The sequence below is a fragment of the Leucoraja erinacea genome, chromosome 13 (assembly GCF_028641065.1).
Source record: "Leucoraja erinacea ecotype New England chromosome 13, Leri_hhj_1, whole genome shotgun sequence".
Taxonomy (NCBI): domain Eukaryota; kingdom Metazoa; phylum Chordata; class Chondrichthyes; order Rajiformes; family Rajidae; genus Leucoraja; species Leucoraja erinaceus.
The window spans coordinates 36,033,541-36,057,277 of NC_073389.1; the positions used below are offsets into that span (position 1 = coordinate 36,033,541).

The 23,737-nt window shown below is 41.8% G+C and overlaps 1 protein-coding gene across 2 annotated transcripts in view; it reads left to right on the top strand.

The window, feature by feature from the left end:
* Window positions 1–7,647, top strand: part of LOC129702861 (ribosomal protein S6 kinase alpha-3) — a 71,707-nt gene extending 64,060 nt beyond the window's left edge. For both annotated transcript variants that reach the window (XM_055644903.1, XM_055644904.1), the window contains 3 exons: window positions 1,840–1,957; window positions 4,773–4,913; window positions 6,074–7,647. In XM_055644903.1, coding sequence (XP_055500878.1) covers window positions 1,840–1,957; window positions 4,773–4,913; window positions 6,074–6,199 — 385 coding nt within the window. In that variant the 3' untranslated portion in view covers window positions 6,200–7,647. The remainder of the gene's footprint in view (window positions 1–1,839; window positions 1,958–4,772; window positions 4,914–6,073) is intronic.
* Window positions 7,648–23,737: the final 16,090 nt, after the last annotated feature.

Here is a 23,737-nt window from a genome sequence, read left to right on the forward strand (position 1 = left end):
CTCTCAGGGATATGGGGGAGAAAGCAGGAACGGGGTACTGATTTTAGATGTTTAAGAAGGAACTGCAGATGCTGGAAAATTGAAGGTAGACAAAAATGCTGGAGAAACTCAGCGGGCGAGGCAGCATCTATGGAGCGAAGGAAATGGGCAACGTTTCTGGTCGAAACCCTTCTTCAGACTGAACAAGTCTGATGAAGGGTTTCGACCCGAAACATTGCCTATTCCCTTTGCTCCATAGATGCTGCCTCACCCGCTGAGTTTCTCCATCATTTTTGTCTACCTACTGATTATAGATGTTCAGCCACGATCATATTGAATGGTGGTGCTGGCTCAAAGGGCTGAATGGCCTACTCCTGCACCTATTTTTCTATGTTTCAAAGTTTGGAATCACCATGCAAGTTTACAAATCCAAAGACCCCCTTCATGCTGGTATTTTACATTCCTGTATATGAACTCCTTATGCAATTCCTTGGAAGATAAATAATCTGCCCACTAACTTGGTGTGGAAATATCGAGTCCAACTGTTTCTGGCATGTGTTCAGTAAATGATATTAAAAAATTCAAAATGAAAATATTTTTCATCGTTTCATTAAAAAAAAAAAATTGTTTTTCATTATTTTTTTTAAAGAATTTGTATTTCAAAATGTCTGAAATATTCAAATTTGTTGGCAAGTTTTCAGCTGTCTTGTGGGGCTTGTTCTGGCCTGCCATGTGAAAGCACTACATCATACAAGGCATCACTATTTTGGATTGGAACTGCTTTATGTAGGAACGCAGCAAAGGTTTTGTTCTGCAATACCTTAATTCAGTGTAAGATGTTCCTTGCGTCTAATTTCATAACATTCTTCGTGTATACTTATCTCACCAGATATCTTCAAAATAAGGGGCATGGTGGAGACATGGAAGAATTTCTATGGGTTGTGAATCTTTAGAATTCACTCCCAAAGAGCCGTGGTGACTGTTATTAAATACAGTACATGGGCTGGATTGATTTTGGGATTGCAAGGGAGTTGAGGTTATGTGGAGGGGAAATGTAGTTGAGGCTTGACGGGGGGAGGGGGGTGGGGGTTGTCTCCTATTTCCTATCAATTACGATATGGCTATGGGTCCTCTCTGAGTTACGGCAAGATTCTGTTTCTTGGAAATGTTCATGATCCAAACAGTTTTTTGATCCGTGTAACTAGGTTCCTACACTGCAGCAGATATCTGCAATGGGGAGCTGTCCCGTTGGAATCGATAGTCTGGAAAAGCATTTAAAACCTTGTTTTGTCATTCTTAATAATAAAAGTGATAATGACAAATTTAACCTAAACTTGGCTTTTATTTAAAAAATTAAAATTAAAAAAAATATGATCCTGCAGGTGAGGTTCTAAATGTTATTAATGGGTTTAAAACAGATACTGCTACTGGCCCAGATTGTGCTTCTCCATTCGCTAACTGGTCATCGTGGTGTTAACTAGAAAACTAGAATTCTTCTTGAGTTCAATGTGGCAAAATTCCAGCTACTGTCAAGAACAGTTGCCAACAGCTCCACAGCAGCCAGCAAATACATCCGCTGGTCTCACAAATGCTTCTTCATATGTGCAGGCTGTACACGTCGGGCATTTGTACACTGGAGGTGACCTGCAAGGTGATGTCATTTGGCCAAATTCAGAATTCTGAAGTATTAATGAAGTATTCAATCCTGTTCTCTAACACCATTTTATTTCTAACAAGTCATCTTTGCATACGTCTTGTTGAACGAAAATTTTACTTTGTGTGGCTCTTGATTGTGCATCAATATAAATTTCCTAATCTCTTCATTTTTGTGGTTTAATGAGAATTTCAATTTTGTTTCAGTTACACCCCCTTTGCTAATGGACCTGATGACACGCCAGAAGAAATATTGGCACGAATAGGTAGTGGAAAGTTTAGCCTGATTGGTGGTTACTGGGATACTGTCTCTGATGTTGCCAAGGTTGGTTCCGAAGACATTTTATGACATATAAATTGTGTTTAATACTTGAAAAGGGGAGGTGCATAAATGCACGAATGCATGATAGTAGAGAATACGTTGAATAATGTACAAACAAGGCAACACTAGATACTGAAGCCAGGGACTTAATACAATAATCCAGGAAAGGATTTGGCATTGAATTGTTTCATTATATGGCGAAAATGGGTTGGATCATAAAATCTATTTAATTATCTTAAAAATCCCAAATTGCATACAGTAAGCAGTTTGTATGCCAACTCTCCTAACCCCACATCACTGGTGCCAGTATGGTTGCTAGAGACAAAGATTTGGGATCCTGTTCCTGAAGATGTTGGATCTATATGGACGAATGATCTTTATCACTGGTATTCTAGGAATTTTTTACCTATCATTTAATATTTCTGAGATAAATGTTGTGCAGCAAATTGGCTGATGCATTTCCTATATATTGGGAAATAGCTACCATGCTTCAAAAATTCTGTAGCCGGGATTGACTGCATGACATGAACATAATATGAATTCTTCCAAAACCTTGATTAGATATGTACCAGCCACAGCATTGATTAGAAGATAAATAGAAATAAGCAAGGCTGGAAGAGAGGTTAAGATAACTACGTAGAATTGAGGAGAAAGAGAGAGTGAAAGAAAATAATAATAAGGGTGGCTTAGTTGTGATGGTAGAGCTGCTGCCTCGGTGTCAGAGACTCGGGTTTATAGACAATAGGTGCAGCAATAGGCCATTCAGCCCCTCGAGCCAGCATTCAATGTGATCATGGCTGATCATCCACAATCAGTACCCCGTTCCTGCCTTCTCTCCATATCCCTTAACTCTGCTATCCCTAAGAGCTCTATCTAACTCTCACTTGAAAGCAACCAGAGAACCAGCCTCCACCGCCCTCTGAGGCAGAGAATTCCACACACTCACAAATCTCTGTGAAAATGTTTTTCCTCATCTCAGTTCTAAATGACTTACCACTTATTCTTAAACTATGGTCCCTGGTTCTGGACTCCCCCAGCATTGGGAACATGTTTCCTGCCTCTAGCGTGTCCAAACCCTTAATAATCTTAAATGTTTCAATAAGATTCCCTCTCATCCTTCTAATTTCCAGAGTATTCAAACTCAGCCGCTCCAATGTATCAACATATGACAGTCCCATCATCCCAGGAATTAACCTCGTGAACCTGCGCTGTTCTCCCTCAATAGCAAGAATGTCCTTCCTCAAGTTTGGAGACCAAAACTGCACACAATACTCCAGTTATGGTATCACTAGGGCCCTGGACAACTGCAGGAGGACCTTTTTGTTCCTATACTGAACTCCTCTTGCCAACAAGCCATTCGCTTTCTTCACTGCCTGCTGTACCTGCATACTTACTTTCAGTGACAAATGAACAAGGACCCCCAGATCCCGTTGTACTTCCCCTTTTCCCAACTTGACACCATTTAGATAATAATCTGCCTTCTTGTTTTGCCACCCATGGATAACCTCACAATTATCCACATTAAACTGCATCTGCCATGTATCTACCCATTCACCCAACCTGTCCAAGTCACCCTGCAACTTCAAGGCATCCTCATAGTTCACACTGCCACCCAGCTTTGTGTCATCTGCAAATTTGCTAATGTTACTTTTAATCCCTTCACCCAAATCATTAATATATATTGTAAATAGCTGCGGTCCCAGCACCGAGCCTTGTGGTACCCCACTAGTCACTGCCTGCCATTCTGAAAGGGATCCGTTAATTCCTACCCTTTGTTTCCTGTCTGCCAACCAGTTTTCTATCCATGTCAGCACCCTACCCCCAATATCATGTGCTCTCATTTTGCTCACTAATCTCCTATGTGGGACCTTATCAAAGACTTTCTGAAAGTCCAGGTACATTACATCCACTGGCTCTCCATTGTCCATTATCCTGGTTACATCCTCAAAAAATTCCAGAAGATTAGTCAAACATGATTTCCCCTCGTAAATCCATGCTGACTCGGACTGATCCAAACGTGCCACTATTTCATCTTTTATTATTGACTCCAGCATCCTCCTCACCACCGTCGCCAGGCTAACTGGTCTATAATTCCCTGTTTTCTCTCTGCCGCCCTTCTTAAAGAGTGGAACAACATTAGCTACCCTCCAATCCACAGGAACTGATCCTGAATCTATAGACAATTGGAAAATGATCACCAATGCGTCCACGATTTCTAGATCCCTGGGATGCAGACCATCAGGCCCTGCGGATTTATCAGCCTTCAGTCTCAATAGTCTACCCAACACCTGCCTAATGTGAATCTCCTTCAGTTCCTTTGCCACCCGAGATCCTCTGGCTAGTACATCAGGAAGATTGTTTGTGTCCTCCTTAGTGAAGACGGATCCAAAGTTTAATCCTGACCTCGGGTGCTGTCAGTGTGGACTTTGCATATTCGCCCTGTGATTGGGTGGGTTTCTTCGGGGTGCTCCATTTTCCTCTCACATCCCAAAAGCAGGTGGGTTTGAAGGTTAATTGGCCTCTGTTAATTGCCCCAGTATGTAGGAGAGTGGATGCAAAAGTGGGATAACATAGAGCTAGTGTGAATCGGTGATCAATGGCCAACATGGACTCTGGACCTGTTTCCATGCTGCATCTTTCATTCAATTAAAGTACTTTAAGAAATTGTGAGAGATGCTAAATGTATTCAAGCTTTGGAAATGCCATTGACCCACCAATATTTTTAATTGTGTAATGAGAATTTTTCCACCCACTGAGCAGAGCAGAGTGAAGCTAACGATAATTGAAAGCATAATGACTTTAACTTTTGATGTAATAGGACCTTGTATCAAAGATGCTTCATGTGGATCCACAGCAAAGGTTATCCACAGCTCAGATCCTCCGGCACCCTTGGATTATTCATCGAGATCAACTTCCACAGTTTCACTTAAACCGACAGGATGCCCCTCATCTAGTAAAGGTGAGATTTTGCCTATTTGATTTGTGAGTAACATATATTGCCCTTTGCGCTCCATCACTAAAACCGCTATGAGAAGATGCTCAAGCAAAATCTAGTTTAACATACAAAATGGGTCACAGTTATTGGCTTTTTGGGTGTCAATTATAACACATACTAAGTACAAAATGAATCTATTTCCTGTTGGATTGAACAGGGGAAAAAGTGTATGGAAGGTAGTTAAATTACATTATTACTCCAAATCAAAGCTATTTATAAAAAGGCTATTTATATAATATTAAGAGTTGATCATTACAGACATTAATTATAAGTAGGTTAGGATGTGGTTTGCCATCTAGTGGTTTATTCTGCAGCACTCCTTGTGCAGTTTTCATGCAGTATCTGATTTATGACTAAAATTTAAAATATAGGACTTCCCCGGGTTATAAACAGTTAACTTGCAGACACTCGTGCATACCAATGAGCTCCCAGAATATTATTAAATTCAAAAGTCGTTCAAAGGACAAAATTAATATATGGATGTCTGAAAACAGAACCCATTTGTTAGCTGGGTTAGACCTGTAAACATCTGTTTGTGTTGCTAAATTAGACCAGTGATTCTTTTTCCCCCCCTGGTTGTATATGTGGAGAAGTTAGAATGAAGTAGGGTGAAAACTGAAATAATTCATTTTAATCCTTGTGCATCATGCATAGTCGGTAGCGCACTTATCTTAGCCAGATGCTTCTAGGTTCATTAAAAGATTAATGCATGAAAATCTAGGGTGGCATTCCAGTGCACTGCGCTACAGTGTTCAATGCTATCTAAGATGCATTTCAGATAAGTCAACATATACTCCCAAAAGAAAATCTACACACAGATTGTGGAATATCTGACAATTTTAATATGCTAACTAATTTTGCTGTATTTAAATTTAAGTTAATTTTCTAATTGAGGGAAAGACGGTACAATGATTTATTGAAATTCATAGTATGGAAAAATTGGTTGGTATAATGTCGATAGCTCCAAGCACTTCGTAGAAGAGGAAGTTGTATGCTAGTGTAGTGGTTCCCTGTAAAGTCAATTACAAATTCCAATATATAGTTATGAAATTAATGATCCATTGATCTGAGTAAAGATATGTGCATTTTATCTTTGTTTTTCACTCGTGTTCTTTTATTTTTAGGGGGCCATGGCTGCCACTTTTTCTGCATTGAACCGCACACCATTGCAGCCCATTCTAGAACCAGTTGGCTGCTCAAACCTGGCTCAGCGAAGGGGTGTTAAGAAACTTACCTCAACTGCTCTTTAAAGTGACCTCTGAAAACTGGACTTCATAGCAGCCTTGGACATGTAACACAGAAGTGTGAAAACTAACAATTACCTTTATGCTGCTTTTTGCCTTCTGCTAGACCTGCTTTGAATGATTGGATACCAGGATTTTGGGAATTTTGATGGAATGTGAAGTGGAATCATATTTAGGATCAAAGGTTATTTGGGTAAAAGCATAGAAAGTTGGCGTTGCAATGAACACTGTATTAGTTGTAAATTAGCAATAGGAAAAGCACTCTGAAACATACTGAACTTTTACTGGGAATGTACAAATCCACCTGGAATGTTATTGTTGTAATTGATTTTTTGAGCACTTGAGTATTATACATCCTATACGTGTTATCACTGTCAGCCTTGTGCCACTTTTGATTGTCATGACCCTGGTTGTAGGCAATGACTCCAATTGCATTTTCTTTTAGAATAGACATTCAATGTTTGTCTGAATCATCGGTTATTTTCACACTATGATCAATATTCATCCCCTTGCCTGAATCTTGATTCAATTCATAAACAACCAACTGTGTTACTGTAATCCAGAAGGCAACCAACCAACTAGAACACGTATTATAAAAACTTTTACTTTTGTGTGAAAGTATGTTTATAAAGTAATCTTACATTATATTTAGTTTAGTATGTTATGGTGAAGGGGATGGTAATCTTTTTTTGCTGCTCACTGTGCTGCTGAACAAAATAAGATAAATCTCTCATGGTTTCATGTTGGCACTCGAGTCGCGGTGAGGGGAAATTGAAATTGGTTGAAGATGTTTTGCTGTGTATCCATTATTCCTTCAGCTCTTCCATTCTTTACATAGTACTTTCAAGATATTGTAGTCTTTAATAGATTACTTATCATTGGGATTGCAATATATTCAAATAATGCACATTAAGTGTTGTCATACAGCTATCAAAGCTTGAAGGGAAGTTGTAAAGTTGATGGATGTAATTATTATGAATTTCTAAATCTATTTGGTGAGTTTTTAAAATGAAACGGTATCACAGATGTAATATTTTTTTAAACTTCTATATAAAAAAAAAATCAAGCTTTATACTGGACTCCACAGCGTAGCATAGCACTGAAGTGGATGTATGAGGTTTTTTATACTGTCTTTACCAAAGTGTGAATTTGGTAGCTGTCTAAAGTCAGATTCCGCTGACATTGCTGGGCAATGCTGCCATTTTAACTGGAATGACCAGAATAGTCAATGCTGGAAAAGATTGACTTAATTGTGCCTCATTCTGGTACAGCATCAGAATGTTTTCATTTTAATTTAATCTTGCCTTGGCTGATTTGAGGTGAAATTGAAATGAAAACAGAATTTTTTTAACATTACTCATGTCACTCCTTATGGGCTGGAAATTTTGTAATCATGCAGGAAAACCAATTTATACAAGATAAATCTTCAAACATTAAAATTGTGGTATAATTTACTTGTAGCCTTTCAGTTTTGCTTTTGAATGATGAATCAATGTGTGGATTTGTGGAATTATTTCAATCAACTTGGAAAGAAGGTTCAGCCTGGAATTTGTACATTTCATTGGGCATCACAGAGAATGGCTGCTTAGAACCAATGAGATGTTAAGTATTATTTTCCAAGTATATTGTTCAGCTGTCATTTAGGCAGTGCCTAAATTAAGTTCTGCTCGTCTTGCCCCATATTTTTGCCAAATATCTTTTTAATAATGTCCGGCTCTACTTTTAGAATAAGAAATATATATATATATTTAAACTATTAACTGAAAATATTTATTTCCGTTCCTCAGCATTTCTGTTCTCCCCTTCCATTAGTTTAATTGCGGTTACATATCTTTGATATATTGCGTGCTGTTCCTTTATCTGTGTTAATGACATCATTATTTGGCCTCAAACAGTCGTTTAAAAAAATGTTATCTTCAAGGGCTTTTATGAAAAATAACCCTTGCTACTGTTACCGCAAGTCTAACCAAGACTGAACCAAACACTTAAACTACATAATCCAGACTGAAAAGGCATTGCAGTATGGAGGGAATAGTAATAGCTCGAAATTGAAATTGCCCTCAACATTGACGTATGAGAAAGACTGCATTTAGCTCATGCTGCTGTCCCATTGGGAAGTTGCCGCACAATAGTGGCAAATTGTGGTATAGCATGGTTTTTCATAAATCATGCCATGTTCACATAATGTGGAGGCATTGGGGAAGATTCAGAAAAGATTTAATGCTCCCTGGATTAGAACGTATTAGTAATAAAGTGAGGTTGGTCAAACTTGGATTGTTTTCCCTGGAGCGTCAGAAACTGGGGAGACTGGTAATTAGAAGAGGCATGAATAGAGTAGACAGTCGGAACCTTTTTTCCCCTCAGAGTAGGAATGTCAATGACTAGAGGGCATAGCTTTAAGGTGAGAGAAGCAAAGTTTAAAGATGATGTGCAGGGTATGTTTTAATTTAGTGCTGGGTCTCTGTTACTTACAGTTTAAGAATTTCAACGTTTGAACTTTTTTGAGATATGCTGCGAATGCAAGTTATTTTTAGCCCCTAAGTGGGGTTTGACTTTGTTACTGAGTCATGTTCCTAGCATTGGACAATATACAAATCTGGATGTAGAAATAAGACACTGCAGATGCCAATTTACAAAAAAAAGTGCTGGAATAACTCAGCAGATTCAGGCAGCATCTCTGGTAAACATGGATAGGTAATGTTTTGGATCAGGACCCTTTTTCTGACTGTTTGGGTGGGTGGAAATAATGCTTGGAGAGGAAGGGCAGGACAAAGCAAGGCAAGTAATAGGTGAATACAGGTTGGGTGGGGGGGGGGGGGGTCTGCTGGGCAGATGGTTGGACGAAGGCCAGAGGCCGAATGACAATAGGTGTGAGACAAGGATTGAGTGAGTTACAAATTATGAAAATAGCAAGAATTGTAGGTGGAAGGGGAGAGGGAGAAATAGATGCAAGTTACCAGTAGGAACCGGTAGATCCAGCAAACCTTGGCAGAGCAAGCGCAAGTGTTCGGCGAAACAGTTGCCGAGTCTATGCTTGGTCTCACTGATGTATAGGAGGCTGCATCAGGAACACCGGATGCAGTAGAAGAGGTTACAGGAGATGTATGTGAAACTCTCTCACCTGGAAAAACTGCTGGGGTCCCTGGATGAAAATGAGGGAGGAGGAGGAATAGGGACAGGTGTGGCATCTCCTGCAATTGCAGAAGAAAGTACCTCAGCAGGGGCGGGTTTGGGTGGGAAGGGAGAGTTAAACAAGGAGTTGCGGAAGGAGCGATCTCTGCGGAAAGTGGTTGGGATGGGAAGATGTGACTTGTGCTGGAGGTGGCGGAAATGTCAGAGAATGATATGTTGGATGCGGAGGCTGGTGAATTGAAAAATGACTAGGGAAACTCTATCCTTGTTCCGTCGGGGGGTGGGGGGGGGGGTGAGAGAGCAGAATTACGGGACACAGGAGCTATGGGTGAGGGATCAGTCTATGAAAGCAAGGGGAAGGGGGGGGAAACTAAGTTTACTAAAGCAAGAGGACATTGTGGATGTTCTGGAATAGAAAGTGTCCTCTTGAGAGTAGTTGTGGCGGAAACTTAGAAATTGAGAGTATGGGATAACATCTTTGCAAGAACCTGGGTGGGAGGAGGTGCAATCCAGATAACTGGGTGTTGATAGTCCCTTGTGATGAAGACAGAGATCAAGAAAGCGTGTCAGAGATAGTCCAAGTGAATTTTATAGAAATTTTATAGAATTTTATAGAAAATAGATGCAGGAGGAGGCCATTCGGCCCTTTGAGCCAGCACCGCCATTCATTGTGATCATGGCTGATAGTCCCCAATCAATAACACGTGCCTGCCTTCTCCCCATATCCCTTGATTCCACTAGCCCCTTGAGCTCTATCTAACTCTCTTAAATCTATCCAGTGATTTGGCCTCCACTGCCCTCTGTGGCAGTGAATTCCACAGATTCACAACTCTCTGGGTGAAAAAGTTTTTTCTCACCTCAGTCTTCAATGGCCTCCCCTTTATTCTAAGACCGTGGCCCCTGGTTCTGGACTTACCCAACATTGGGAACATTTTTCCTGCACCTAGCTTGTCCAGTCCTTTTATAATTTTATATGTTTCTATGAGATCCCCCTCATCCTTCTGAACTCCAGTGAATACAAGCCTAGTCTTTTCAATCTTTCCTCATATGACGGTCCCACCATCCCAGGGATCAATCTCCTGAACCTACGCTGCACTGCCTCAATCACATGGATGTCCTTCCTCAAATTAGGAGACCAAAACTACACAATAATCCAGATGTGGTCTTACCAGAGCCCTATACAACTGCAGAAGAACCTCTTTACTCCTACACTGAAATCCTCTTGTCATGAAGGCCAACATTCCGTTAACTTTCTTCACTGCCTGCTGTACCTGCACGCCAACTTTCAGTGACTGGTGTACAAGGACACCCAGGTCTCGCTGTACCTCCCCCTTACCTAATGTAACCCCATTGAGATAATAATCTGCCCCCTTGCTTTTGCCGCCAAAGTGGATAACCTCACATTTATCTATATTATACTGCATCTGCCCACTCACTCAACCTGTCCAGATCACCCTGCAACCTAACATCCTCTTCACAGCTCACACTGCCACACAGCTTTGTGTCATCCGCAAACTTGCTAGTGTTGCTCCTAATTCCCTCTTCCAAATCATTAATATATATGGTAAACAGTTGCGGCCCCAACACCGAACCTTCCGGCACTCCACTCGCCACTGCCTTCCATTCTGAAAAGGACCCGTTTATTCCTACTCTTTGCTTTCTGTCTGCCAACCAATTTTCTATCCATGTCAACACCCTATACTATGTGCTCTAATTTTAGTCACCAGTCTCCCGTGCGGGACCTTATCAAAGTCTTTCTGAAAGTCTAGATACACTACATCCATTAGCTCCCCTTCATCCATTTTACTTGTCACATCCTCAAAAAATTCCAGAAGATTAGTGGAGCATGATTTCCCTTTCATAAATCCATGCTGACTTGGACGAACCCTTTTACTGCTATCCAAATGCCCTTTTATTACCTCTTAAGTAATTGACTCCAGCATCTTTCCCACCACCGAAGTCCGGCTAACTAGTCTATAATTCCCTGTTTTCTCTCTCGCTCCTTTCTTGAAAAGTGGGATAACATTAACTATCCTCCAATCCACAGGAACTGATCCTGAATCTATTGAACATTGGAAAATGATCACCAATGCGCCACTATTTCTAGAGCCACCTCCCTGATGACCCTGGGATGCAGACCATCAGGCCCAGTGGATTTATCATCCTTCAGTCCCATTAGCCTACCCAATACTATTTTTCACCTAATGAAAATTTCTTTCAGTTCCTCACATGGCAGGGGTGAAGCTTCCAGTCAAGTCAAGTTTATTTGTCACATACACATACGAGATGTGCAGTGAAATGAAAGTGGCAATGCTCGCGGACTTTGTGCAATTGACAAACAACCAAACAAACTATAAACACAATCGTAACACACATATTCTTTTACATAATAAATAATGGAAGGAAAAACGTTCAGTAGAGTTAGTCCCTGGTGAGATAGGCGTTTACAGTCCGAATGGCCTCTGGGAAGAAACTCCTTCTCAACATCTCTGTTCTCACCGCATGGCAACGGAGGCGTTTGCCTGACCGTAGCAGCTGGAACAGTCCGTTGCAGGGGTGGAAGGAGTCTATCATGATATTGTTGGCTCTGGAGTTGCACCTCCTGATGTATAGTTCCTGCAGGGGGGCAAGTGAAGTTCCCATAGTGCGTTCAGCCGAATGCACTACTCTCTGCAGAGCCTTCTTGTCCTTGGCAGAGCAATTCCCAAACCAGATGGTAATGTTCCCGGACAAGATGCCTGCCACCGCCGCTGCGTAGAAGCACTGGAGGATGCTTGTGATAACGTTAATGAAATCAATAACTAGGTGACGTTTTAGTCGAGAACAAGGAAAGGTCCCGACCTGAAAAGTCCACAATCAATGTGGGAATACTGTGTGCTTTAAAAGGAAGAGAGAATTGGGGAAATGATGATTGTCACTGCGTTTAAATTATGCCAATACACATATTTCCTTTGATATCTATTAAGTAACATTATTTAATTTATACCACTAGATGATATAAGGATGTTCCATTGCATAGAGATTACACAAAGAATATTATTGCTGTGAAACTCTACAATCATATTGCCAGCAACACTAAAAATTAGTCCACTGGGTGGAGCTGTCATCCAGATGGCTTTACAACATAAGGGAGCAGTGATGGTAAAGACAAGATTATTTCTTCCAGCTCTGTTAAGCAGCTGTAAGATGTTATCATCTGGTGACCCCTTGCTAACAAGGAGAATGCTGGAAAGAGTTGGAATTGTGCTGCTGCATTGATAGCTGATAATCCAGTACTCTAACCACCAAGGTAAGTTGCATGCATGAACCAACTTGGTACTGTTCGTGGCATGATATCCTGCAGCCTGGTTCGTTCACTGGAGGTTTTGGGCTATAACATCAATTCCACCTCAGAGATGTTGGTGGACAACAGTCAGGAACTTCTACGGCTGTTTACTAGACTCCAGTCTGCCCTCCTACAGAGCTGCAGATCGGATGAGACTCTACCCTAGAGAGCAAAGATTTATACTCCTCTATGCCAACCGAGATACCTTATCTAAGCTAGTCCCATTTGTCCATGTTTGGCACATATGGCTCTAAACCTTTCCTATCCATGCACCTGTTCAAGTGTCATTTTAAGTGTTGTTATAGTAACTGCCTCAACAATTTCCCCTGGCAGATCGTTCCATATACCTAGCACTCTCACTGGAAAAAGTTGCCCCTTGGGTTCATACCAAATCTTTCTTCTCTCACCTTTAACATATGTCCTCCTATTTGCGATTCTACCCTGGGCAAAGGTCTCTGTGCATTCACCTTATCTATTACCCTCATGATTGAATACACCTCTATAAGATCACCCCTCCGCTTCCTTCACTCCGAGGAATAAGGTCCTATTCTGCCCAACCTCTCCCTATTCTGCCCAACCTCTCCCTGCTCAACCACTCGATTCCTGGTACATATATGTACCCCATGTACTGGCATCCACATTTAACAGATATCCCTACTCAATTTCCACCAGCACCAACAAGGTTTCATTGCCAGACTGCCAGTATCTTGAAGGGTTTACTCCTCAGGTCGGGACTCTTCTTCAGACTGATTGGAGTAAACAGGAAAAGGAATGCGAGGATAGGACAAAGTCTGGCAAGTGATAGGTGGATGCAGGTCAGGAGGGTTTGATTTGCAGATGGGTAGAGCAAGTGACAAAGGCTGAAGATGGAAAGATGTCAGGAGGAGCAGGGTGACTGGGCAGGGAAGGGGTGGGAGAAATGGGAGTGCAATGATGTGGGGGGCATTTTACTTGAAGTTGGAGAATTCAATAACCTTTGGCTTGTGTTGGAGCCATTAAGCTTAAGTAAGTTTATTATAGTCATGTCTAGTTACCTTTAGTTAGTATCTGCCCATGTTACTGTGGGTGGAATTTTATACGTAGTCTGGATCGTGTTTTTGGCTAGAGGAGTCTGGCGCAGACTCTCAGAGGATTAGTTTCAATTTAGTTTAGTGTCAGGCCATGGGATGAAACCGTTTTCTACCATGACCACGAGCATGCTTGGGACATATATATATGTTGTCAGACGATTACTTTTACAAGAAGATGTTTTTATGATTTATGACATGAATGGAACGACAATAAAGAGCGGAAAGTTATGAGTTATTTAATTGTTTTGTATTACTACAATAAAGAAGCTATTAATCAAGAGACTACTTCTGGTAGATTCATCTTTGCTGTTTCAAATGTGTCGTGGAATGCGCAGACTACTTTTCTAATCATCCCCGACAAGTTAGTGGTTATTGAAAGTTGAACTTAGAAAAGTTGTAAAAACCGTCACTACATTTAAGTAGCAAACTCGTTACTACGGAAGAGTAGTAGCAAAAGACTGATTCAACAGTGAATCGAAGAAGCTGGATCTCTGCCAGAGATTACAGCCTGAACTCTGGAAGAAGAAAAGACACGGTAGAATGCCTGGGTCATCGCCAGAAAGAAGACTCCATTGACCGAGGGAGGGCCGAGTAAGATTGCTTGCTATATATGAGAAATATCAGAAGTTGAAGTCTAAAAACATGTAAAGGGGTCTGCAAAAGTCTGCAAAGCAGCCAAGAAGCGTGTTTATAGTAGCCTGGATAAGGACAGCACCAGTACAGGTGTTGTGACCTTGAAGAGCTCAGACTTGAGCAAATGTTTTGGAACTGAGATGATGTATTTGAATTCTTTCAAGATAAATCAGCTAGCTCAGAGTGAACTGCCTTGGAAATTAATTGGATGTTATGGGCTTCCATAGATAAGGCAAGCTCAGCTAGTGAAGTTTACAAAACACTGGTAAAGAAGACTTTGGAATCTTGGAAAATAATTAGATGTTTTCAAGTATTTGCCAGTTTGTTTTAAAGAAGACCTTCAAAATAATTGGATTGTTTTGGAGCTACGGATAAGATGTGCTGATGGCCAGCTCTGCACTTGGACAACAATCTGGCAGGCAGCCAAAAGGATTATCCCATGGAACTACAGACAGGTGAGTACGAAGAGGAGCCACAAGGGGGAGCTGAGCGAGTGAAGGGAGAAGTAGCCTACCTGGAAAGATTCCAGATGGATAGAGACAAGTTATGGAAGCAGATGATCAAGAAAATTGAAATCCAGAAGAAACTAATGGAATCAAAAGAGAATGCGAATATAGTGCAATCTAATCAGAAGCAATTACTCAGCCTTCATCCTTGGTCTCGAGTTTGGAGAAAAGCAAGACGCATTACTGAAAGCGCAAATGCCTGAGGAAGAACTCAAAAGACACACCCAGTAGTTCCAAGAAAAAGTGGAATGTTTCGATGGGTTTATAGATTATGTGAAGAAGTGGTTATTTGAGATCGAACAACTTTCGAACCATACGGAAGGAAGTGGTATGCAATAAAGTGTTGAAGTTGAGGAAGAAATTGGACCACATGATAATATCTCAAACTTCTCAATATGAAGATATGGACAAAAATCTGGTTCTGTAGCCAGTTCAACTACAAGGATCTCTGCTCAAATGGAAGCCAAAGCTGAATTTGCTGATCTCTCGCTAAAAGCTGTCACCTTGGAGAAAAATATGAGATTGAGGAACAAGAAGAACAGCTGAAGAGAGAGGCTGAGGAACAAAAAAGAAAGCTGAAGCGAGAGGCTGAGGAATGAAAAAGGCAGTTGAGGAAGGAGAAGGAACGGCTGGAAATAGTCACAATGCTGGCAGTTGTCGGAGCAAGGAGGGAGATATTGGAAGGCCAAGGATCAAGTTGCGGCTCGAGAGTATCTCAGAAGAAAAGTTCCTTAATAGGAACGGAAGCAGCACCTAAATCAAACCCACTGCCAGAGCCACTCTGGTCTTGCGACTCAGAGCTAGCACCGAGTGGGTGGGCGGTCGGCAAAACTTCATTTCAGCAACAAGGAGCTAGAACGAAGCAAACAACTTTTGGGCTGTCTGTTGAGTCTCGTAACAAGCCGGTGACCCAGCACTCTTCTCAGAAGCCTGTTTTTGATCCATTTGCGCACAGCCAGGGACAAACAACTGGTCATGGGACTGGTGATAAAACTTACCCAGACCAGCACTCTTCTCCGAGGCCTGTTTTTGATCCATCTGCACCCAGTCAGGGATCGCAAAATGAATTCTATGAATTGGTGAGGAATCAAATGAGAATTGATTTGGGAGGGAGCTCCTAGCTCAACAAAATCTCTCTTCCACCTTACCCCCAATGGAAATTCCTAAGTATGATGGTGATCCTTTGCAATATGAAATTTTCATAATAGCGTTTCACGAAGGAGTGGAAAAGAAAACTACTAATGAAAGAAATTGCTTATGGTTTCTGGAGCACTACACAAGTGGATATTCAAAGCAGCTTGTTGGAGGTTGTCGGAATTTGCCTGCAGGTGAGGACTTTCGAACGGCAAGAGAATTGCTTAGAGAACACTTTGGTAACGAACACCAGATTGTTAATGCCTACATGAAGAAGGCCTATGCTTGAACAACTATCAAGGCAGAAGATATGAAGGCATTGCATGAGATTGCGATATTTCCTAAAGGTTGTAGTAGCCCGATGAGAAATCTCGACCACATGGATGAAATGAATGTTGTTAGTAATATGAGAATTATCATTATAAAACTGCACTATAGACTTAGAGAAAGGTAGAGAGATAGAGCGGGTCTGATATTGGAAGTTGAGAAACGAGAAACCATGCTTCCTGACCTGGTGAACTACATGGAAGAGGAAGTACGATTAATGTCAAATGGTCGTGAACAAGGAGGAGGACTGGCTGAACTTTGTGCCTTCAACCACAGTGAAGAATGCTGTGGTGGATGTTTGTGTTAAATCATATTGTGTCTTGTGTGTTCTTTTTAATTGTATCACTGTTGGCAAATTCATTTCACTGCACCTTCGGGTGCATGTGACGAGTAAAATTGACTTTGACTTTTGACTTACAAGATACAAGATACAAGATACATTAATTGTCATTTGGACTCCTTGAGGTCCAAACGAAATGCCGTTTCTGCAGCCATACATTACAGACACATAGACCCAAGACACAACATAATTTACATAAACATCCATCACATTGCCGTGATGGAAGGCCAAATAAACTTATCTCTCCACTGCACTCTCCACCCCCCCCCCCCCCCCCCCCCCGATGTCAGAGTCAAAGTCACAGCCCCCGGCTGGCGATGGCGATTGTCCCGCGGCCATTAAAGCCACACCGGGTGGTGCGAGGTCGCACACCGGGTTCTTGATGGTAGAGCCCCCGGCGTGCGCTCGCAGAGTCCCGCGGCCATTCCAAGCCGCGCGGGGCGGTGATGTAGGCCCCGCTCCAGGAGCTCTTCAACCCCGCAACTTGGGCAGGGGAAGTCGCCGTTGCGAGAGCCCTGAAAAGCAGTCTCCCTCCAGGGACCCTCGGGCTCCCGGTGCCGCCGTCCACAGACCTGCCGTTGGAGCCTCCGACTCTCCGGTCGGGCCGCAGCAGCAACAGCAGCAGCGCTCCTCCACCGCTCCACCCGCTCTGGACTCGGCCAGCCCCGCGACGGCGACGGTGAGTCGTCGGCACCAGAGTCCCCGGTCTCTTCCTGTTGGAGGCCGCTCCTCGTTGCAGCCCCAACGATAACGGAAACCCGACGAGAAAAGGTCGAGTCTCCCGTGCAGGGAGAGATTTAAAAAAGTTCCCCCACCCCCACTCCCACCCCCCCCCCCCCCCCCACACACACACCCCAACAAAAAATAACAAAAAACTACATAAAAACATAGACAGAAAATAATAAAACGCGGCCAGACTGCAGAGGCCGCTGCTGACGAGAGTCGCGCCGCCCACCGGACTTTGTGAAGAATATGGAAAAGAAGACGGAGCAACTAGAACAGAAGGGGAAGCCAGCTACTAGTGTTGCTGTTACCTCACCTCAGATAAGTGCACATAATTGGTGCTGGGGTAGAAACCTGTATTTTCTCCATCTTACCAGTAAAGGTAAGGAGCAGCCAAGGGAATACAGTGTTGCAAACATGCTTTTTTGGATCATGGGAGCTCGGCTACCTTTTGCATAGAAAGCTTGATGAGAAGGAAGGACAGGAGAAAGGATTAAGATTTTCTTGCGTCCCATGAATGAGAAGAAATGTTGTAATAGTCATCATATTACAACATTTGGCAACGGGGGTAAAAAAAACAAAACAACAAAAACAGACTTGGTTGGTAGTCCCTTTTCTGCGGAGTTTAATGTTATAATAGAGCGATTGTTTCTCCTCTCTTTTTCCTTATTTTCTAGGGTCTACTTTCTTTCTTTACTTCCTTCTCTAACTTCTTTTCTAAGGGGCTTTCCTTTCTCAACACTCTCCTGCACCTTCACGACTCTTGCGCACTTTCTTTACTTTCTTTACTTCTATCTTTTTCTTAAAGCTCAAAAAATGAAGCGGTACAAAAAATGTATTAAGACATATGATAATTTGAAGCAATGAATGTCAAGATCCATAAAATAAATGTTGGTATCGACCTACTTATCGGAACGAATACTTTAAAGGCATTGGAAACTAAAGAGTTTGTCAGCAGTCAAGGGGACGGACCATTTGCCGTGAGAACCCTACTCAGATGGGTTATCTATGGCTCTTTAAGAAGGAACAACAGAAGCAGGAACCAGAATAACCACCCTGCTGCTGCCGTCAATCAAGTATCTACTGGTAAATTAGAAGAGCTATTGATCAAGCAATACAATCACAACTTCAATGAAAGTACCAGTAAGGAATCAGAAGAAATGTCCAGGGAGGAGTTAAAGTTTTTAGATATTATGAACTACTCAGTAAAGATGATAGATGGACACTATTGTCTAGACCTACCTTTCAAACAGGAAAGTGTTAGCCTGCCGAATAATCATCGCATTGCAGAACAGCGCACCCAGAATCTGAAATGCAAGTTTAGCACGAATACGAAATTTCATAAAGAATATACATCTTTTCTAAAGGACATGATTGACAATGATTATACTGAAATGGTACCAACAAGCCAGCTGAATTGAAGTGATGGAGAGCTATGGTATATTCCACACCCTGGGGTGTATCAGTCAAAGAAAGGGTCCTTGAGGGTGGTCTTTGACTGTGCTGCAGTGTTCATAGGAACATCACACAAATTGTCAACGACTACAGGGTCCAGATCTTACTAACTCACTCATTGGAGTTCTTATTAAATTCAGACAAGAACCGTTGCTTTGATGGCTGATATTAAAGCAATGTTTCATCAAGTCAAAGTATCAGAAAAGCATACTGACTATTTGCGATTCCTATGGTGGCTTGATGGGGATGCACAACAAGATCTTGTTGAATATCAGATAAAGGTGCATCTCTTTGGAGCTATGTCATCACCAAGTTGTGCAAACATTGCATTAAGGAAGACCGCCGAGGACAATAAAGCTCACTTTCCAGAAGAAGTGACAAACACAGTAAATAATAAATTCTATGTTAATGATTATTTAAAATCCATGTCTATGGATGAGGAAGCAATTCAAATAGTGAAATATCTGACTTGAAGGAATAAGGGAGGATTCATGTTATCCAAGTGGATCAGCAACAGCCATGCTGTATTGGAAAGCATTCCACTGGATGACAGAGCCAAGGAGACCAGGGAGTTGGATTTGGACAAAGACAATCTGCCAATGGAAATGGCACTGGGATTGCACTGGTGTGTCGAAACATATGTTCCAGTTCAGAATCTCGATTCAAGAGCGACCATGTACTAGAAGGGGTATCCTATCCATGATTGGTTCTGTTTGCGACCCTTTGGGATTTCTCGCACCATTTACACTACCAGCCAAGTTGATTTTGCAGAATCTTTGTAAGGAAAAACTTGGATGGGATGAGAATACAACGCAAACTTCCTCTCAGCGATGGACAGAATGGTTAGCAGATCTCAACAAGTTCTCAGAATTCAAAGTGGACCGGTGCTTAAATGCTTTAACAATGAAAAGGGCCGAATGGCCTACTCCTGCACCTATTTTCTATGTTTAAATGTTTCCTAATATTTGTAGCAAAAATAATCTCTTATGTAAAGAGAGCTACCAATTTATCACAGTGGAAATATGTTATTACAATGGAAAATCCTGCTGATTAAGCTTCAAAAGGATTAGAAACATAGAAACATAGAAATTAGGTGCAGGAGTAGGCCATTCGGCCCTTCGAGCCTGCACCGCCATTCAATATGATCATGGCTGATCATCCAACTCAGTATCCCGTACCTGCCTTCTCTCCATACCCCCTGATCCCCTTAGCCACAAGGGCCACATCTAACTCCCTCTTAAATATAGCCAATGAACTGGCCTCAACTACCTTCTGTGGCAGAGAGTTCCAGAGATTCACCACTCTCTGCGTGAAAAAAGTTCTTCTCATCTCGGTTTTAAAGGATTTCCCCTTTATCCTTAAGCTGTGACCCCTTGTCCTGGACTTCCCTAACATCGGGAACAATCTTCCTGCATCTAGCCTGTCCACCCCTTAAGAATTTTGTAAGTTTCTATAAGATCCCCTCTCAATCTTCTAAATTCTAGAGAGTATAAACCAAGTCTATCCAGTCTTTCTTCATAAGACAGTCCTGACATCCCAGGAATCAGTCTGGTGAACCGTCTCTGCACTCCCTCTATGGCAATAATGTCCTTCCTCAGATTTGGAGACCAAAACTGTACGCAATACTCCAGGTGTGGTCTCACCAAGACCCTGTACAACTGCAGTAGAACCTCTCTGCTCCTATACTCAATTCCTTTTGCAATGAAAGCTAACATACCATTCGCTTTCTTTACTGCCTGCTGCACCTGCATGCCTACCTTCAATGACTGGTGTACCATGACACCCAGGTCTCGCTGCATCTCCCCCTTTCCCAATCGGCCACCATTTAGATAATAGTCTGCTTTCCTGTTTTTTGCCGCCAAAATGGATAACCTCACATTTATCCACATTATACTGCATCTGCCAAACATTTGCCCACTCACCCAGCCTATCCAAGTCACCCTGCAGTCTCCTAGCATCCTCCTCACAGCTAACACTGCCCCCCAGCTTAGTATCATCCGCAAACTTGGAGATATTGCCTTCAATTCCCTCATCCAGATCATTAATATATATTGTAAATAGCTGGGGTCCCAGTACTGAGCCTTGAGGTACCCCACTAGTCACTGCCTGCCATTGTGAAAAGGACCCGTTTACTCCTACTCTTTGCTTCCTGTTTGCCAGCCAGTTCTCTATCCACATCAATACTGAACCCCCAATGCCTTGTGCTTTAAGTTTGTATACTAATTTCTTATGTGGGACCTTGTCGAAAGCCTTCTGGAAGTCCAGATACACCACATCCACTGGTTCTCCCCTATCCACGCTACTAGTTACATCAACCACGCTACTAGTTACATCATCCACGCTATTAGTTACATCAGATTAACAGCAGACCGCTTCTTAAGCAATAAGAGATGGATCAATGGACCAGAGTTTCTCTGTAAGCCAGATAGAGAATGGCCAAAGCTTGAACTGGGATTTCAAATCTTAGCTAATGATCCGGAAATTAAGCAGGACATCACAGTGAATGTTATTGCTAAAGATTCATCGAACATAAGAAACTACTTAATTACCCACTTTTCATCATGGAAGAAGTTGGACTGTGGTGACTTGGGTTCTTAAAGCCAAAACAAGGTTATTGCTTTTTGCCCGAAAAAGGAAAGAGATTGCCGAATGTATTTCTGAAGAAGAGCCTGAAAAACTGAAGGAAAAGATTTGAAAGAAGATGCAAGTTTTTAAGGCATAGTAGCACATATAGGGTTTACATCTTGATGATCTTCATAAGGCAGGAAATGCGATTATTTCTTTCTGTCGAAGACACAATTACAAAGAAGAAATATCGACGTTAGAAGCTGGAGTACATGGTGTCAAAAGAGACAGTCAATTGTATAAGCTGGATCCGGTATTGGAAGAAGGGCTTTTGAGAGTTTGCGGGTGCCTGAATAGACTGGCAATGCCTGAAGAGGTTAAGCATCCTATTATTCTCTCGTTGGACTTTCAGATTTCAACATTACTGTTACGACATATTCATGAACAGATCGGACATGGAAGAAGAAATCACATGTTGTCGCAAATTCGTAAGAAATATTGGATTATCAAAGTTAACTGCTGCAAAAAAGATACTGGAGATCATGCCACACGTAAACAGTTTGGTGCCTACAGTACGACGTCAGACTAAGAATAATGCCATGGTAAGACCGATAACTAAGATATGTCTGCTACTAGAAGGCGAAAATGAAGATGGAAGAATCGCCAATGAAGTCTGAATGCTGATATATAATGCTTATAACTTTTTTTAAATATATCTTAAGCTTTTATAGCTCCTTTTTTAATGTCTGTTAGTAATTGCCTCGTTATTATATTCAGAAAAATGAGTTGCCGGTATGTTGGAGCCATTAAGCTTAAGTTTATCATAGTCATGTCTAGTTACCTTTAGTTATTATCTGCGTGTGTTACTGTGGGTGGGATTTTATACATAGAAACATAGAAAATAGGTGCAGGAGTAGGCCATTCGGCCCTTCGAGCCTGCACCGCCATTCAATATGATCATGGCTAATCGTCCAACTCGGTATCCTGTACCTGCTTTCTCTCCATAACCCCTGATCCCTTTAGCCACAAGGGCCACATCTAACTGCCTCTTAAATATAGACAACGAACTGGCCTCAACTACCTTCTGTGGCAGAGAATTCCACAGATTCACCACTCTCTGTGTAAAAAATGATTTTCTCATCTCGATCCTAAAAGACTTCCCTCTTATCCTTAAATTGTGACCCCTAGTTCTGGACTTCCCCAACATCGGGAATAATCTTCCTGCATCTAGTCTGAAGTCTGAAGAAGGGTTTCGGCCCAAAGCGTTGCCTATTTCCATCGCTCCATAGATGCTGCTGCACCCGCTGAGTTTCTCCAGCATTTTTGTGTACCCTCTATTCCTTTCCCGTCCATATCAAGTCAATATGAAGTCGATACGAAGTCTGTATCGTGTTTTTGGCTAGAGGAGTCTGGCGCAGACTCTCAGAGGTTTAGTTTCAGTTTGATGTCAGGCCATGGGATGAAAGATTTCTACCATGACCACGAGCATGATTGGGACATATATATGTTGTCTGACTATGTACTTTTACAAGAAAACGTTTTTACAATTTATATGACATGGATGGAACAACGATTAAAAAAGTAATGTTATGAGTTATTTCATTGTTTTGTATTACTACAATAAAGAAGCTATTAATCAAGAGACTGCTTCTGGTAGATTCATCTTTGCTGTTTCAAATGTGTCTTGGGGTGCGTGAGACTACTTTTCTAATCATCCCTGACAAATTAGTGGCTATCGAAGGTTGAACTTTGAGAAGTTGTAAAAACCGCCACTACAACTTGCAAGCTAGCAAAGCAGAATATGAGGTGCTGTTCCCCCAGTTTGCATGTGGGCTCATTCCTGCAAACGTGACGACCTGCTGAGCTTTTCCAGCATTTTCTGATCTTATTTAAATTGATGGTTGGCAGAGATTTGAGAGGCCATAGAGTATGTTTCTGCACCTGATAATACAATGGCATGGGGTATGATCCCTTTCTTCCACAACGTGTGGACCTTGTAGATTTAACTTTGCAGTCATGAGGGATTTTGGATAGTGCAACTCTCTTTTAGCAAAGAAGAAATGCAAGATTGTCAATCCAAATGCCCAGCAAAGAGACTGATTTAGACTGCATTCGCAGAGATTATCCAAATTTGGACTACTCCAAATGTGAGGATCTACAGGGCATTCTTAATGCCAAACTTGAAAAGTTGAGGAAAAACAAGGTGTACAGAGTTGCTTATTGGTTACAATCTGAGGAGTATGATGATGCTACTGATTGTGATATGCCAATGAATCAGCTGGCAACTGATCTTCTCCATAAAGACTTGGTCTATTGCTAGAAATTGTGATTTAT